The sequence below is a fragment of the Artemia franciscana genome, chromosome 18 (assembly GCF_032884065.1).
Source record: "Artemia franciscana chromosome 18, ASM3288406v1, whole genome shotgun sequence".
Taxonomy (NCBI): Eukaryota; Metazoa; Arthropoda; class Branchiopoda; order Anostraca; family Artemiidae; genus Artemia; species Artemia franciscana.
The window spans coordinates 32,385,621-32,402,904 of NC_088880.1; the positions used below are offsets into that span (position 1 = coordinate 32,385,621).

The 17,284-nt window shown below is 36.4% G+C and overlaps 2 protein-coding genes across 2 annotated transcripts in view; one reads left to right on the forward strand and one right to left on the reverse strand.

Annotated features, from left to right (window-relative positions):
- LOC136038882 (uncharacterized) overlaps nucleotides 1-16,473 on the reverse strand; it is a 154,398-nt gene extending 137,925 nt beyond the window's left edge. The window contains exon 1 of the mRNA XM_065722347.1: nucleotides 16,406-16,473. The gene's annotated coding sequence lies outside the window, so the exon portion shown is untranslated. The remainder of the gene's footprint in view (nucleotides 1-16,405) is intronic.
- LOC136038883 (agrin-like) overlaps nucleotides 10,635-17,284 on the forward strand; it is a 209,988-nt gene continuing 203,338 nt past the window's right edge. The window contains exon 1 of the mRNA XM_065722350.1: nucleotides 10,635-11,027. Within this exon, the coding sequence (XP_065578422.1) occupies nucleotides 10,727-11,027 (301 nt within the window). The 5' untranslated portion in view covers nucleotides 10,635-10,726. The remainder of the gene's footprint in view (nucleotides 11,028-17,284) is intronic.

A 17,284-nucleotide genomic window follows, 5' to 3' on the forward strand; every position in this document is an offset into this window, starting at 1 on the left:
TGACGTCACCGTCAAAGCAAAAATGACGACAACTAATTTCATGACGTCAGTCAACACAGAAACATGACGTCACCTGATCCACAGACAGACAGACAGACAACTTATTTTTATATATATAGACTAGCTGTTGGGGTGGCGCTTCGCGCCCCCCCAAGCCCCCCGCGCGCGTAAGTCGTTACGCGCCATATTAGTTACACGCCATTGTAGTTGTGTCCCTGTGTCCCACCTGTGAATAGAGAAAGATATAAATATATGTTTTTAACTACGTAAAACATGCGAATATACAACATTCTTCGCTGTCCCATTGTCTGTGCATATAAATAGATTGTCAGGTTTACTGACTCTTGAACATGCAACATATAATTGTCCATGGGAAAAATAATCCGTATTCAGATCTATACCTCATTAATTCTAATGTTGTGTCCCTTTGTCCCGGTCGTCATTTATATTCCCTGTGTCCCGGTCGTCATTTGTGTCCCGGTGGGTTTGTAATTTCTCTTTGAGTGTCCCGGTCGTCATTTATATTCCCTGTGCCCGGTGTCCCGGTCGTCATTTGTGTCCCGGTGTCCCGGTCTGTAATTTCTATTCGAACAATCCCTGTGTCCCGGTCGTCATTTATATTCCCTGTGTCCCGGTCGTGATTTGTGTCCGGCCGTCCCAGTCTGTAATTTCTCTTTGAGGTTCCCGGTCGTCACTTATATTCCCTCTGTCTCGGTCGTCATTTGTGTCCCGGTCTGTAATTTCTCTTTGAGTGTTTTTTCGTTTTAGTTTTTTTTTTAGTTTTTTACCTTTTTTCTTTTTTCAGTTTTCTTTTTCTTCTTTATTTTTCAGCGTCACTATGAAGTACATATCGACGAACCTTTGTTTTTTTAACTTAAATCTGGCAGGCATTGATGACCTTATCCAAGTCAAAATCCCAAACCCAATCATCATCGCTATCATTTTCAGTTTTGATATGTTTTGACTCTCGCTGTCCAGGTGGATTTTCATCTAACTGCGCGGTTTTGCGTTCTTTAGCCGCAAGCCTGTTTTCTTGCTGTTCTTGTGATTCCCCGGCACGCTTTCTTTTCTTACTTTCTCTATCAGCTGCAAGCCTGTTTTCTTGCTGTTCTTGTGATTCCTCGGAACGCTTTCTTTTCTTACTTTCTCTATCAGCAGCAAGTTTTTTGGCAAAAACTCTTTGAGCAGCTTCCTCGGCTGCTGCCATTGTAGGTTCTTCAGTCATTTTACAATTAAACATTTTTCCGCGAACAAATGTCTTAAATACCGTTAATGACGTCACCGTCAAAGCAAAAATGACGACAACTAATTTCATGACGTCAGTCAACACAGAAACATGACGTCACCTGATCCACAGACAGACACACAGACAGACAACTTATTTTTATATATATAGAAGATAGATAGATATATATAAAAATAAGTTGTCTGTCTGTGTGTCTGTCTGTGGATCAGGTGACGTCATGTTTCTGTGTTGACTGACGTCATGAAATTAGTTGTCGTCATTTTTGCTTTGACGGTGACGTCATTCAAGATATTTAAGACATATGTTCACGTAGAAATCTATTAATGTTTAAGTTTACAATGACTGATGAACTTACAATGGCAAAAGCCGATGAAGATGCTCAAAGAGTCTATGCCAAAAAACTTGCTGCTGATAGAGAAAGTCAGAAAAGAAAGCGTGCCGAGGAATCAAAAGAACAGCAAGGAAACAGGCTTGATGCTAAAGAACGCAAAACCGCGCAGTTAGATGAAGATCCACCTGGACAGCGAGAGTCAAAACATATCAAAACTGAAAATGATAGCGATGATGATTGGGTTTGGGATTTTGACTTGGATAAGGTCATCAATGCCTACCAGATTTTAGTTAAAAAACAAAAGTTCGGCGATATGTATTTCATAGTGAAGCCAGTCAGTCGACGGCCAACCTACCATCTTCAAAGATACCACGATAGGAAGACTCTACACCGTTCACCCCAATCAACATGAATGCTTCTTTCTAAGCCTGCTTTTGGTGAATGTACCCGGTCCGACATCCTTTGAGTATTTGAGAACTGTAAACGGTACTATACATGACACTTACCGTAGTGCATGCCAAGCTCTGAATTTATTGAAGAATGACCAACACTGGGATAACTGCATCAATGACGCGTGCGAAACGTCAACCCCAAGTCAAATTCGTGCATTGTTTCGCATCATTTTAACAACTTGCTCTCCATCAGCTCCTACAGAGTTATGGGAAAAATATAAGTCAAAAATGTCCGAAGATATACTCCATCGAAAACAGTCAGAGACTTCAGATATGACTTTTGATTTCACATCAGAAATTTATAACTACACTTTAGTTATTATAGAAGATTTGTGCGTACGTATGGCAAACAAACCTCTTCAGGATTTGGGAATGCCTTCATTTAACCGTATCGCTGCTGTTTCGACATGTGTAGAATAGGATCGTGAACAAAGTTACAGTACGAGTGATCTATTGTCGTATGTACAAAATAACATTTCCAAGTTATCGTCGGAACAAAAAGACATTTATGATACGATAATGCATTGTGTCGATAACAACGTTGGAGAAATTTTCTTTTTGGATGCGCCAGGAGGTACTGGTAAAACGTTTGTGATAAAACTGATTCTGGCATCAATTTGATCAAAAAATGATATAGCGTTGGCAATTGCATCGTCCGGAATAGCCGCAACATTGCTGCCTGTTGGAAGAACTGCTCATTCCGCTTTGAAATTGCCTCTCAATTTGCATTCTACAGAAACTCCCACGTGCAATATTTCCAAATCATCTGGGATGGGTAAAGTATTGCAGCAATGCAAACTTATTATTTGGGATGAGTGCACAATGGCACACAAAAAATCGCTCGAGGCTCTGGATCAATGCTTGAAAGATTTGAGAGGGAAGTCGAAACCTTTTGGCAGCACATTAATATTGCTTGCGGGAGATTTCAGACAAACATTACCTATAATACCTAGATCAACTCCTGCAGACGAAATGAATGCTTGCCTGAAAAATTCTAATTTATGGGCACACGTAAAAATATTAAAATTAACTACAAATATGCGTGTCCGATTGCAAAACGATGACTCTGGTCAAACATTTTCAGATCAATTGCTGGCAATTGGAAACGGAGAGCTCCCAGTAGACTCAATTTCAGGACGTATACAACTACCTGCTGATTTCTGTAATTTAGTGACGTCCAAAAATGAATTGATTGAAAAAGTATTTCCGAATATTCTAAAAAATTATAAAAATAATAAATGGCTAAGTGAAAGAACGATTCTCGCGCCAAAAAATATAGACATCCACGAAATCAACAATATTGTTTTGACCAAGATTCTAGACCAGGCAGTCCTTTACAAGTCAGTCGACACAGTTTTGGAACCAAATGAAGCGGTTAATTATCCATCTGAATTTTTAAATTCCATAGATCTTTCAGGGTTTCCACCACACGTGCTACAACTAAAAATATGCGTACCAATAATACTTTTAAGAAATATCAACCCACCAAAGCTTTGCAATGGCACGCGACTTGCCGTAAAAAAAACAATGGAAAACCTAATTGAGGCCACAATCTTGACAGGGCCTTTTGAGGGTGAGGCTGTTCTTATTCCTCGCATTCCCATGATTCCAACGGATCTGCCTTTTCAATTTAAAAGATTGCAATTCCCAATTCGATTAGCATTTGCAATCACCATTAACAAAGCTCAAGGTCAATCATTAGAAAAATGTGGTATAGATCTTAATACTGATTGTTTTTCCCATGGACAATTGTACGTTGCATGTTCGAGGGTTGGTAAACCTGACAATCTATTTATATGCAGCGACAATTGGACAGCGAAGAATGTTGTATATTCGCAAGTTTTACGCAGTTAATTTGTATTGTATCTATCTATCTATCTATCTATATAAAAACGAGTTGTGTGTATGCATGTTTGTTTGTTTGTAAAAAGAGCGTTTGCATATGACGTCATTATTAGTACATACGGCTTTGTATATGCACAGACAATGGGAAAGTCAAGAATGTTGTATATTCGCAATTTTTACGTAGTTTAACTCCTGCAGACGAAATGAATGCTTGCCTGAAAAATTCTAATTTATGGGCACACGTAAAAATATTAAAATTAACTACAAATATGCGTGTCCGATTGCAAAACGATGACTCTGGTCAAACATTTTCAGATCAATTGCTGGCAATTGGAAACGGAAAGCTCTCAGTAGTGGGAAAGCCAAGAATGTTGTATATTCGCAATTTTTACGTAGTTTGAAACACATATATAAATCTATCTATATTCACAGGTGGGACACAGGGACACAACTACAATGGCACGTAACTAATATGGCGCGTAACGACTTACGCGCGCGGGGGGGCTTGGGGGGGCGCGAAGCGCCCCACCAACAGCTAGTATAGATATAAAAATAAGTTGTCTGTCTGTGGATCAGGTGACGTCATGTTTCTGTGTCGACTGACGTCATGAAGTTAGTTGTCGTTATTGTTGCTATGACGGTGACGTCATTAATGGTATTTAAGACATGCGTTCACGGAAAAATGTTTAATTGTAAAATGACTGAAGAACCAACAATGGCAACAGCCGAGGAAGCTGCTCAAAGAGTCTATGCAAAAAAACTTGCTGTTGATAGAGAAAGTAAGAAAAGAAAGCGTGCCGAGGAATCACAAGAACAGCAAGAAAACAGGCTTGCAGCTGATAGAGAAAGTAAGAAAAGAAAGCGTGCCGAGGAATCACAAGAACAACAAGAAAACAGGCTTGTGGCTAAAGAACGCAAAATCGCGCAGTTAGATGAAAATCCACCTGGAAAGCGAGAGTCAAAACATATCAAAACTGAAAATGATAGCGATGATGATTGGGTATGGGATTTTGACTTGGATAAGGTCATCAATGCCTACCAGATTTAAGTTAAAAAACAAAGGTTCGGCGATATGTACTTCATAGTGACGCTGAAAAATAAAGAAGAAGAAAAAACTAAAAAATGTAAAAAACTAAAAAAAACTAAAAAGAGAAAACACTCAAAGATAAATTACAGACCGGGACACAAATGACGACCGACACAGAGGGAATATAAATGACGACCGGGAACCTCAAAGAAAAATTACAGACTGGGACACCCGGACACAAATCACGACCAGGAATATAAATGACGACCGGGACGCAGGGACACAACTACAACGGAGACGCCGGGGCACAGGCGGGATATATAATTGACGACTGAGACACAGGGATTGTTTGAATAGAAATTACAGACCGGGACACCGGGACACAAATGACGACCGGGACACAGGTAATATAAATGCTATTTATATGCACAGACAATGGGACAGCGAATAATGTTGTATATTCGCATGTTTTACGTAGTTAAAAATATATATTTATATCTATCTCTATTCACAGGTGGGACACAGGGACACAGCTACAATGGCGCGTAACTAATATGGCGCGTAACGACTTACGCGCGCGGGGGGGCTTGGGGGGGCGCGAAGCGCCCCACCAACTAGGTGTTGGGGTGGCGCGAAGCACCACCCCAACAGCTAGTATATATATATATATATATATATATATATATATATATATATATATATATATATATATATATATATATATATTTATATATATATATATATATATATATATATATATATATATATATATATATATATATATATAGAGAGAGAGAGAGAGAGAGAGAGAGAGAAAAGTAATTGTCTCCCTCCCTAGCCCTTCAAACCAACTCCACTTCCAGACTCTTTGTACTGAAGATCAATCATACTTCTTGTTGTATTCGTTTTATGACTTTTAGATTTTGAAGGGTGTAGAGATATCACTGCTCAAGTTTTGTTCTCAGGAGATGTCCTCAACTCTTTGGACCTTCTTGCAAATAAGCATATATATGCAGCTTTTTATTTTGCAGTTGTAATATTTCAGCAATATGATAAGCAATGTCACCTCATTTGCATCAACACTGAATGCTGAATAGTTCCTGATCAGATCTTTTTTTTTTTTAGTCGAGGTGGAACCAGTGGCGCCATTTCAGAAAACCTTAGGGGGGGGGCCAAAAATCGATTTTGGGCCCCCATCCAGCCTTAAAAATTTTAAAATTTTCGAACATGCCTTTAGGTACCGTACTACCTTTGGGGTTCGCATTTTGCAGCTTATTTAGGGACCAAAAACAGTACCAAAATAGAACATTTACTGTATAAATCAGAAACTTACGTACAGTTACTTCAGCAATGGATATCTCCTTTGCTTCATTTTTGCGAAGTCGTCGACAAGCTTCTCAAAATTGAGCTCCTTCACTGCAGCTTTCTCAGAGAATATAAGCAGCAAATGCGAAAGTCGCTCGTTTTCCATCGTTGTCCGGAGGTAGTCCTTCACAAACGTCAACACAGAGAAAAAACGTTCATTTGAGCACGTTGTGAGCGGGAGTGTGAGGACTACCCTGACGACCTTAAGAAACTCAGAATAAGCTTCTTTTAATCCTCCGAGGCGTTCGAAGACATCTAAAGCGTTTGCCGGTTTCTGTGGAAGCTGCGACACAAATGCACGAGCTATTAAAGCTTGACACTTCAGCTGCATAGTATCGATTCCCGCCTGATCGAAGTATGTCGCGATCACAAGAAGTAAATCTGAGTCCATAAAATCTTTGGATTTGGGGTTAAGGCAACGTGTGGCTTCTAGCACTGGCAGCTGGACAGAAAAACGCTCTTCAAACTCATTTAACACTCTGTCCAAAACCTCGTAGAACTCTCTCCGCATTTTGCCATTTTGTTTAAATATATTTACATTTTGTTTAACAGCCATTTTGTTTAATATATTTGAAAAATTTAATAAATATGTCTTTAAAGATGTCTTAATTGTCCAAAGTCTCTGGGGGAAGGTGTTCAATTTGTGGACTTTGCCCTTTTTTATAAATAGTATAGGTAATTGCGAAGTATACAGACGTTTTCAGTTTTTTCTGGTGGGGGGGGGCAGCTCGAGCAGAGGAGGTTATGTAGGAGGATCTTTCCATGGAGAAACTTTTCATAGGGGAGCTGAATTTTCAATCAAGGGGGCACTGGATTTCCAAGCATTATTAAAAAAAGAATAAGAAATTAAATGAAAAAAAAAGTTTCTTCAACTCAAAGTAAGGAGCAGGATTGAAACTTAAAACGAAAAGAAATTATTACATATGAGAAGGTTCACCCTTTCGTCAATACCTCGCTCTTTACGCTAAAGTTTTTTTTTAGTACTTTCAAAAGATATATTTATTCTAATCAAACGGCCTTTGAGATTCAGGAGTCATTCTTAAAGAATTGGAACCAAATTTGAACAGCGTAAAGAGCGAGTATTGACAAGGGGGTGAACCCCTTCATATACTTAAAAATTGCTATCCGTTTTGAGCTTTAATGTTTCTTCTTACATTCAGTTGAAAAAACATGTCTTTTTTATTTCATTCAATTAAGTCCAATGTGCTATTCAATTTTATGTTTTGTAGGTTTTTATAGGTTTTATAGGTTTCTGTGATACACTTCTTTATTTATTTTTTGTTTATGTAGGATTACCTTGCAAAGCTATCATTCCCTTGATTCTATATTTTAACCTAGAATCAATAAACACAAAATATGATGCACGAGTACTGCTGTCGGGTGATTAAACACTTTTTGAAGCAAGGTAAACTGAAGCTAGCCATAGTAATTCATGCGGACGAAAACTTATTAGGTTTGAAATTTCTTATCTTTGTCGCTTTTTGTTCTATCTTTCCTCTTCAAAAGAAGAAACTCAACAAGATTTGTCTGAGCATTATCTTATAAACAGTTCTTGGTAACGAGCTGTAAGTAAGGAGCGACCCGGCTCAATAGTAACCGAAACTCTAAAAAACGGAATTTGATACCAATAGATATATCAAAAGAACTAAACTTTTATGCTGATTTTAAATACATTTTGTTAAGTTTAGTCTTACCCTTCAAAGGTTACAAGCCTGAGAAATGTGCCTGATTTTCAAAAAATGGCTGAAACACCCTTAGAACTCATATAATCATAATAAAATCATACCATCAGATTCAGCGTATTAAGAGAACCCTATTGTAGAGGCACCAAGCTCCTATCTGCAAAAATGTGGAATTTTGTACTTCATATTAGAAGAAAGATCACGGATGCGTGTTTATTTATTTTTTTTTTTTGCCCAGGGGTGATCATATCGAACCAGTGGGCCAAGACATCGGGAGAGGGCTTATTCTAACGGAAATTCAAAGTTCTAGTGCCCTTTTTAAGTTACCAAAAAAATTGGAGGGCAACTAGGCCCCCTCCCACGCCATTTTTCCCCAAATTCCCCTGACCAAAAATCTGAGATAGCTATTTTGTTCAACATCGTTGAAAGGCCTAATAATAATGTCTTTGGAGATAACATGAAACCCAGAGCTCTTGGGAAAAGGTCTTCAAGTTAAAAAATGTGACCATTGTTTACATATAGTATTTCTTATTCGGAAGCATGCATACATTTCTAGGGTGGGAAGGGGAGGACGATTTTTTTGGCTGGGGGACTTAGCTCGGGGAGAATTTTCCATGGAAAATGAATTTTCTAGGGGATGAACTTTTCAGGGGAAATTGTGTACTGGAAAAATTTTCCAGAATTCCTATACAAAATTTCTTTATATATCTTGCTTTCTATTTACTGGCTCAATTTCACGCTTGGAAGTGTTAAGGGTAATTGTCCCAGTAAATTTTAACCAGGATTGTATTGTTCAGAGGATGTTTCCAAGGGGGATTTCTCCGTGGAGGTGAAGCCAGATTTCCTGGCTTTATTTAAAAAATGATCAGAAATTAAATAGAAAAACACTCGTAACAAGTGCCATATGAGCTCGTAGCTCTTGTTCTGGTTCGTTCAGTGAGATTGGTCGACGAAACAAAATTTAAAATGTGGTAGATTTACTTACAGTCGGTTTGAAAAACGAAGCCAATCGTCGTTGCATCTTTATTTCTTCTTCTTTCCTTTGGGCTTTTATTTTCCTTTTTTTTGCACCACTCGCACCGGATGAACTCATGTTTCAATAATCCGATTTGAACTTGAACACAACTCAACACTGTTTCACGGTTCTTTATTTGATGAAGGGTAACGAGAAACTAAATACAAAACTGGAATGACACCCTGGTCTGGATACCCTCTTTTCCAGATGTTAGCCTACACATAAATGTGCCGACTGACGGGATTCATTAATCACTGGAGAGACTTCAATGTCACAGAAGTACTCCGAGCCCAGAAAGGACTTTACAAACCCCTGCCAAAAGGGTGACCATAAATTAATTAGGGAGAACGGCAAAAACAGGATACTTTCTTGAAATGCAATAATCGTCGAGTATCTTGAATTTGCTATTTAGTAATAATTCACAGTAGAAATACGGTAAAAAAAAGAGAAAAAAGTAGAACAAGGACGAATAAACAAAGAATTACGTGGTTGAAATTGGGCCCCTCCAGAAATCAGGGGGGGGGGCATGGCCCCCCTGCCCCCCAAATGGCGCCACTGGGTGGAACATTCAATAGAATTTTTCAGCGAGAAGGGCAATAATAAAAAAAAAATAATTTCTGTTAGTAATTTGAACAAGAAGAGCCTTGAAATTCCGGATAACTTAGGATTGTTTAGGAGGCTTTGGGTGCAAAGATCCTCCCACTTTGTTCGTCCCTGGAAAACGTCCTAAATTCTTGATATTTGAATTCATATCAAAATGAGATACATGTACCTGAATTAGCTATGGATTTTAACAAATTGACAAAAAGATAGTATTTATTTTCCCTTCGTACTTTTTTGGGTCTACACATGAACCGATTTTTGAAGGGGGTTAATTATTTTCCCTTAAAACCCCCTGACTCATCTTTATCATTATGACCTCCTCCTGGAGGTTCAAAAGTTAACCAAAAGTAGTTTAAAGCAAGTATGATCAATATATTTATGCCTTTTTGGAGTGTAGGTGCAATCTAAATTAAGTGAGGCCATGTTAAGGGGGGTCCTTAGAATTATTAGATCAGAAATAATACAACAAAGAGACAACAAATACTTACAAATTCTGGCACCTCTTTATCAGATGGAGAAAAAGAGAATGAAAAAGAGAATAAGAGAGATTCGGACTTTGCCGACTGTTCAAAAAAAAAAAAATAGAGTTCCTACAAAAAAACAAAGCAACTTAAAACTTTTTAATTGTTTAAAAGCCTTAAAAATTACTCTTACTGTAAAAACTATTGGGCAAAGAATTTCGTGTTCTTCCATTCACTTGTTATAGCTGTCAAATATGTCAGCTTTTTTTCGGTACAAAATATAATTTAGTGAAAATAAAAATCAAAATATGAAAAATATTAAACGACAGCTAAAAAGGCTCGTAAATATTAAATGACGTGCAATACCAGTCTAACAGTTAAAGAGAAAAATTTTATTCCCTTAAGTGTATTGTTTTCCTTTTTAAAAACTTATGTTAGAATTCTCGGCGTCATGGTTCAGATTTTCTTCCTAAGAAATGAAACATAATAGTAACACCAGCTAAACTCAACTTTCCCTTCATAATAGAAAGTCTCTTTTCCTTTGCGCTATGAGACACCAGCTGCCGATGATTCTTTACAGCATTTTAAGAAGCTTTCCATGTAAAAACCTTTAGTTCCTTTCCAGTTCTTTGGAGAAGCACTCCTCTTGGTCCATTTAAAAAGACATTAAGGAGGAAAAAATTGTTGAATTATGCGGAAATGAATGTCTTTCTATTTAATTTCTTTCTCATTGGTGTCAACACCTGCTACGTCTTTCCAAGTGATAGTTTAGATCCCTGTGTTGGTCTGAAATGCCCACCTGGGGGTCTGTGTGTACCTTCTCATGATGGAAAAGTAGCAGCATGTCGTTGTCCTGGATCCTGTGCAAATCATGGCGATTCCGTAGGCTCCAAGCCCGTTTGCGGATCTGATGCTGTTAGCTACGATAACATGTGTGAATTGAAGAAGTCTTCCTGTACAAGAAATAGGGAAATTCTCATTAAATATCAAGGGAAATGTGGTATGTATCATTTTCCCTAATATCTGAAGTTCCTTAGTTTAGAAAATCAAATCTACTTGACTTCAACTCCAAAGCACCTTGATAACACCCTGGTGTCCCATAAGTATTTGACTAGTACACTAAATCAGTTATATTACTACTTATATTTTTATTTTAACTAAATCAGTTATGAGATAATATGTGTGAACTGAAGAAGTCTTCTTGTACAAGAAATAGAGAAATTCTCATTAAGCATGAGGGGAAATTTGATGCAAATTTACAGATAATGATGCAAACGGTTAATGAGGAGACTCTAGGGTAGTAGTTTGTATTCCCAGGGTCAGATGTGACCTATGAAAATTATGAGTATATCACAAAATGCCTGTTAAAGTTTATGGATGCTTAAGTGAAACCTAAGCATAAATTTAACTTGTCAACCATTTTAGGTGGGGAGTGGGGTTATCCCTAGCTATCCCTTGTCTGAGAGGACGTGGGTTCGAATCCCGGTGTACCCAATTCTTCAGTTTGGGACGGGGGTCAGTGGCGTGACTCCGTAAGCTTAGCCAGAGTCGACCCAGCTCTAAATGGGTACCTGGAGAAATCTGGGGAAGGTAAACAGGAAGGGTGTGCGAAAGCACAGGATGGCTGGTCCCCAACCCCCCATTGCACTTCCTGGCTGAAGGGCCAAGAGACAGAGATCAGCACCGCCGGTACGGACTGTAAAGTCTAATGCCGTATCCTTTACCTTTTACCTTATTTTATCAAAGTAGATAGATCTTTTGTTGAAAACGGTATAACATTTGCTATGATGGGTTAAAGTTATAAAAAGTTTGTGGTGCTTTACCTCACAATTTCATTGTTTATCTTTTTATCAGCTTTGTGAAAACACTAATGAAGCCTTCCCCTCTTCACTAAATGATTTCACTGGCCTCAAGATAGGGGGGAATAGCTAACTTCAGATAACGATGGTCAAAATAATAGAGCAGGGAAAAAATTGAAAAAGGTGGGGATAATTTCTTCTACCCATAGGCTATGTGTGGAGAATATTTTTTTTTCTGTTAAGTCACCTAAAATATTTAAGGACAAAAAATAATTAAAAGAAATTTTTGCCTATTGGATATTTGACATTGATGGTATGCAACAATAACGTGTTTTTTGTTTAAAACTAAAGTGTGCAGCCTCATTCAGTTTTCTAATATCATGGGAAATGGTTTAACTGATAATAATAATAATAAAACGTTGGAAAATATAATTTACGTGAAAACCACGAAACCCTAGTTTAAAAACATGAATGTGTAAACATGAATGTAAGTGAATCTCGTTCTTCTATTTCTCTCGACTATAGTCTGTAATGACTGTAAACTGTAAAGACTGTTTTGTCTGACTATCTAATTCTTCTGACTGTAACCTCTAATTTTTCTGAGAGCGGTTCTTTAGACTGCTCCCTACTGAAACTGTAGACTGTTTTGACTAGTTCTTCCATATATAAATTTACGAGGGATCTATTGCTTGTCCTATGTGTGGATCTCAGGATGAAAGTTTAATACATTTTTTAATACAATAAATTTATGCATAAAATTATTAATACATAAAAGTTTAATACAAATTACGAGGGATATTGCTTGTCCTATGTGTGCATCTCAGGATGAAAGTTTAATACATTTTTTGTGTGAATGTGTCGAATTGAATGAATGGAGGCGAGAGATGTATATAGAGAGGATGCGAATAGAATGATAGAGACAAATTTCCTGAGTATTAAAAGGATAGCAAGGTTTGTCAGGATTGCAGCAGCATATCGGCGTTTTCTTTAAATAGAATTAATTTATTTCAGTCAATTTGTTCTTTGTTTTTGTTATGTAAATTTCCTATGGCCCACGGGCTTTTTCTGGAATAAATTATTATTATTATTATTATTATTATTATTATTATTATTATTATTATTAGTATTATTATTATTATTATTATTATTATTATTATTATTATTATTATTATTATTATTTATTATTATTATTATTATTATTATTATTATTATTATTATTATTATTATTATTATTATTATTATTATTATTATTATTATTATTATTATTATATAGTTTTTCTTACTGTCAAATATTTCTGACGGTAGCATCTATACATCTCAAGCACAAGTTCAATTTTGTCAGAGAATCAGATTTTGTAAGTCTGTATTCTAGTAACTGTAATCACATCATAGTTGCAATTATCCCAAATTAATGCAACCAGTAGATTGCTGTAAGGGTACAATAAGCGGTTCATATGAGAAATATTGGATACTAGCCAAAGAGTTAAATAACATGCATAAAAGAAAAGGAAACATGGCTTGAACTTGTTTACGATAAAAGAATTTTCCATGAAGACACGAAATTTTTTACCCTTACCCTCTCTCCCATCAAATCAAAACTTTTTCTGAAGGTTTCAATTCGATACCCCAGCCCTGGAACAAAGCACTTTATACAACCTTGTGTTGATAAAACACCAATTAACTCTAAATATAAAGGTACTTCAGAAAATTAAAGGCTTCAACTACCCGGTGTACAACTGCACATATTTGGCTTGGTGCAATGAGTACGTACCGATCAAGTAGAGTTAGAGTATCGGTTAATGTCTAGTCATTAGGTTTTTATATCTTTATCATAATCTTTCAGGCAATAAACAATCAAGAGAGATAAAACTCTACAAAAAGAAAACTTCAAACGAGACGACGGCCTGTAGAATTGAAAGACTAAAACAACGCGGATATTTCGCCTGTATCCAAACAAGGCGTCTTCAGCACAAGATAGAAATTTAAAAGAAAACTAATCTAAAAACAAATAAAAAACCACCACCAAATATAATAAATACAATTATAACTACTTATCTGCGTAGGGAAATAACTAAGTTTCAATTAACTAATTGAAACTAATTAAGTTTCAATAATTAACTAAGTTTCAATTTTCAATTCTCATCAATTTTCATAAATTTTTCCTCAGTTGCTCTTTGATTCTCATTGAAGTAACTCGCATAAAGGGTTTTCCCTACGTGGATAAGTAGCGACAATTGTATTTATTATATTTGGTGGTGGTTTTTATTGGTTTTTAGATTAGTTTTCTTTTAAATTTCTATCTTGTGCTGAAGACGCCTTGTTTTATACAGGCGAAATATCCGCGTTGTTTTAGTCTTTTAATTCTACTGGCCGTCGTCTCGTTTGAAGTTTTCTTTTTGTAGAGTTTTATCTCTCTTGATTGTTTATTGTCATGTCTGGCCAGTTCGGCTTAAGAACTTTCAATCTTTCAGGCCTTAATAAATTCTCGTTAAAAAGGCTTAACTCGTCAGAATTATCAACTCTACCCTTTTTTTTTATCAAGTGGCTTATTGTTGCTTTTACTAATCAGCTAATATCTAGCTGGAAGCCCATGCCTAAGTACTTATTGCCTGATTAGGCGCATAGCTGAAATCAATTTGGTCGATGAACAGAAAAGAGAACTAACAAAACAAAAGCAACAGCCACCGAAAAATGTGAAATAATCCTGAACAGTAAACGCAGCCAAACAAAAAACGGTTACAAATTAACAATTATATTTGAATTCGAATTTCGCTTTCAAGCCCAAATTTTTTTATTACGTGATGAAAAACAAATGTCCGCATACAATTTCGTATCTAGGATTTTTTTTAGGGAGGTGGGGTTGCAAGAGGAATTATTTTTTTTTGGGGGGGGTGTGTGTGCAAAATAAATTTAAAACAGCAACAAAAATTTGTTTGTATTAATTTTTGGTAGGCTCTTACGAGTCGGACAAACTTTTTTTTTTGGGGGGGGGGATCAAACCCCCTAACCCTTTTTCTTGATACAGCCTTGTCTGCATATGGGCAGAATATTTGGTTTATTTTGTTCAAGATTGGATATTTGGATCTACTGTTTCAAAAAAAAGTGTGTATGAAACAAACGGAACCATTCCACGTATATGCTATCTAGATGGACACCCTTAACTAAATAGGAATTGCCTGGTCAGCCATTTTGCTAGCGAACACAATGTAGCTAGCCTTGAACTAGAAAATCAAAGGAGACTTGTGTTTGTTAGCAAACAGAAGATATAGTAAATTATGAGGATTATTCATGCAAGTATAGAGGAAATGATGAATGTATACTGAAATAAAATAATGACATAAATAAGTAACCATAGAGACAAGCGACATGAAATAAGTGAATTATTAACCCTTCAGGGCTATAGCTAGACTCTCTTGTCTAAACAAGAATCGCCTAGTTGGTCACTTTGCTATTGGATACAGTCTAGCTAGCCCTGAACTGAAACTTCAAAGAAAATTTGCGCCTGCTAGCAAATAGAAGCAGTAATAAGTTATGAAGATTATGAATTCAAGCAGTAAGAATATAAATCAATAAGTCAATAAATACAATAAATACAAATCAACCAAAAGGACAAGTAATACAAAATGGTTACACGGTCATCTTTCAGGACCTAGGGTCTTAAATGAGACTCCGAGTAAGGAAAATAAAAGTAACAAAACGACGAAGATTTCGTCTGTATAAAACTAGGGGTCTTTAACAAAATTGCACTTCTTTTGTTGGAAAGTTTCAGAGATATAGCTAGTAAAATTTATATTTAATGTCCTAAGACTAAAGACGCCGTCTTCAAATTGTTCGTAATGAGGGTATAAATATGCCTCTTGGACCTTTATGTAACAAAACTACACTTCTTTTGTGGGAAATTTGAAGAGGTGTGGCTAGGTAAATATATATTTAATGTCCTAAGACTTGTGTACTCTTTTGTGGGAAAGTTGGAGAGATTTGGCTAGTAAATTTATATTTAATGTCCTAAGACTTATTTTGACATCTTCAAATTCTTAATAGCGAGGGTATATATATGCCCCTTGGACTTGTATGTGACGAAATTGCATTTTTTTTTTTTTGTGGGAAAGTAGGTTATATGTGTCTAGGAAAATTTATATTTAATGTACTGAGACTTATGTTGACATTTATGTTGAGACTGTACTGAGACTTCAAATTCTTAACAATAAAGATATAAATATGCCCCTTGGAGCTTTATGTAACAAAATTGCCCTTTTTTGTGGGATAAATGGAGAGATGGGGCTAGTAGAATTTATATTTGATGTCCTAAGGCGTATGTTGACACTTCAAAATTCTTATTAATAAGGGTGTAAATAAATAATGACGAAGACCACACTGCTTTCCCATAATAGAACAACAAAGGAGAGAATAATGAGGACTTTTTTTCCCAAGACAGTGAGCCAACAAAACCTATTTGAATATTTCGGCCCTATATCTAAGGGCTGAAATATTAAACAATATTTAATAATAAGGCAATGAATATAAAATAATAATCAGCAATGAAAATAATTACTTACAATAAATGAAAATAAACACTTACAATAAAACTTCTCCGTTAAAAATCCATTTTTTTTTAAATAGCCTTGGCATCATTACTTCTTAACGAAAAGTTCATCCAAGACTGTGTGATAAAAGCTATCATTTACAGGCTAAAAAGGTTCATTCATTTCACTAACTGTATTTCTTAATAATATGAAAAAAACTTCGTTTTCTTAAAGAGTTAAAGAGGCTGCGTCCCAAAGTCGAACCTTAAAACGTACAGGAATTAGGAGAGGAAGTTGGGGGGCTGCCGCCCCCCAAACCCCCCGCTTTAAAGACTCTTTTGTACAGGTTTTTAGTTGTACACCAACAAACCCCCAGCTCTTAGCTTGTGGGCTCTGTGTCTGTGAAACAGTTTCAATAATTATGTTAAAATGTAAATGGAGTGGTCAACTTCATTGTTACTAATTACTAGTTTCGGCGCAATGGTTCTCCTGTCCTCTTGTGTTTAACATTTTTCGAAGTTATTCCATTATTCATTCATTTCACTTTTTTGTTAATTAAAAGAGGGCCTTTCCGAAGCCAAGAGCGGGGGGTTAGGGGGGCGGCAGCCCCCAACTGCTTCTCCTAATTCCTCTACGTTTTAAGGTTCTACTTTGGGACACAGCCTCTTTAACTCTTTAAGAAAACGAAGTTTTTTTCATATTATTTCTGTACATTTTTCTACAATCCATGGTGGATGTAATTTAATAATAATTTTCCATGTTTATTTTCTCGCTTTCTGTATCAATAAATTCAAACTGACAAAATTATCTAATTTTTATAATTTTAATAGTTTAGCAGCTTAATTAAAAATTTAGCAGCTAGTGGTTTTTACCCACCCGCCTCCGGTTTACGGGCCCATTGCGCTTCCGCTGCGCCAAGCTGCTGTTATGCTTGT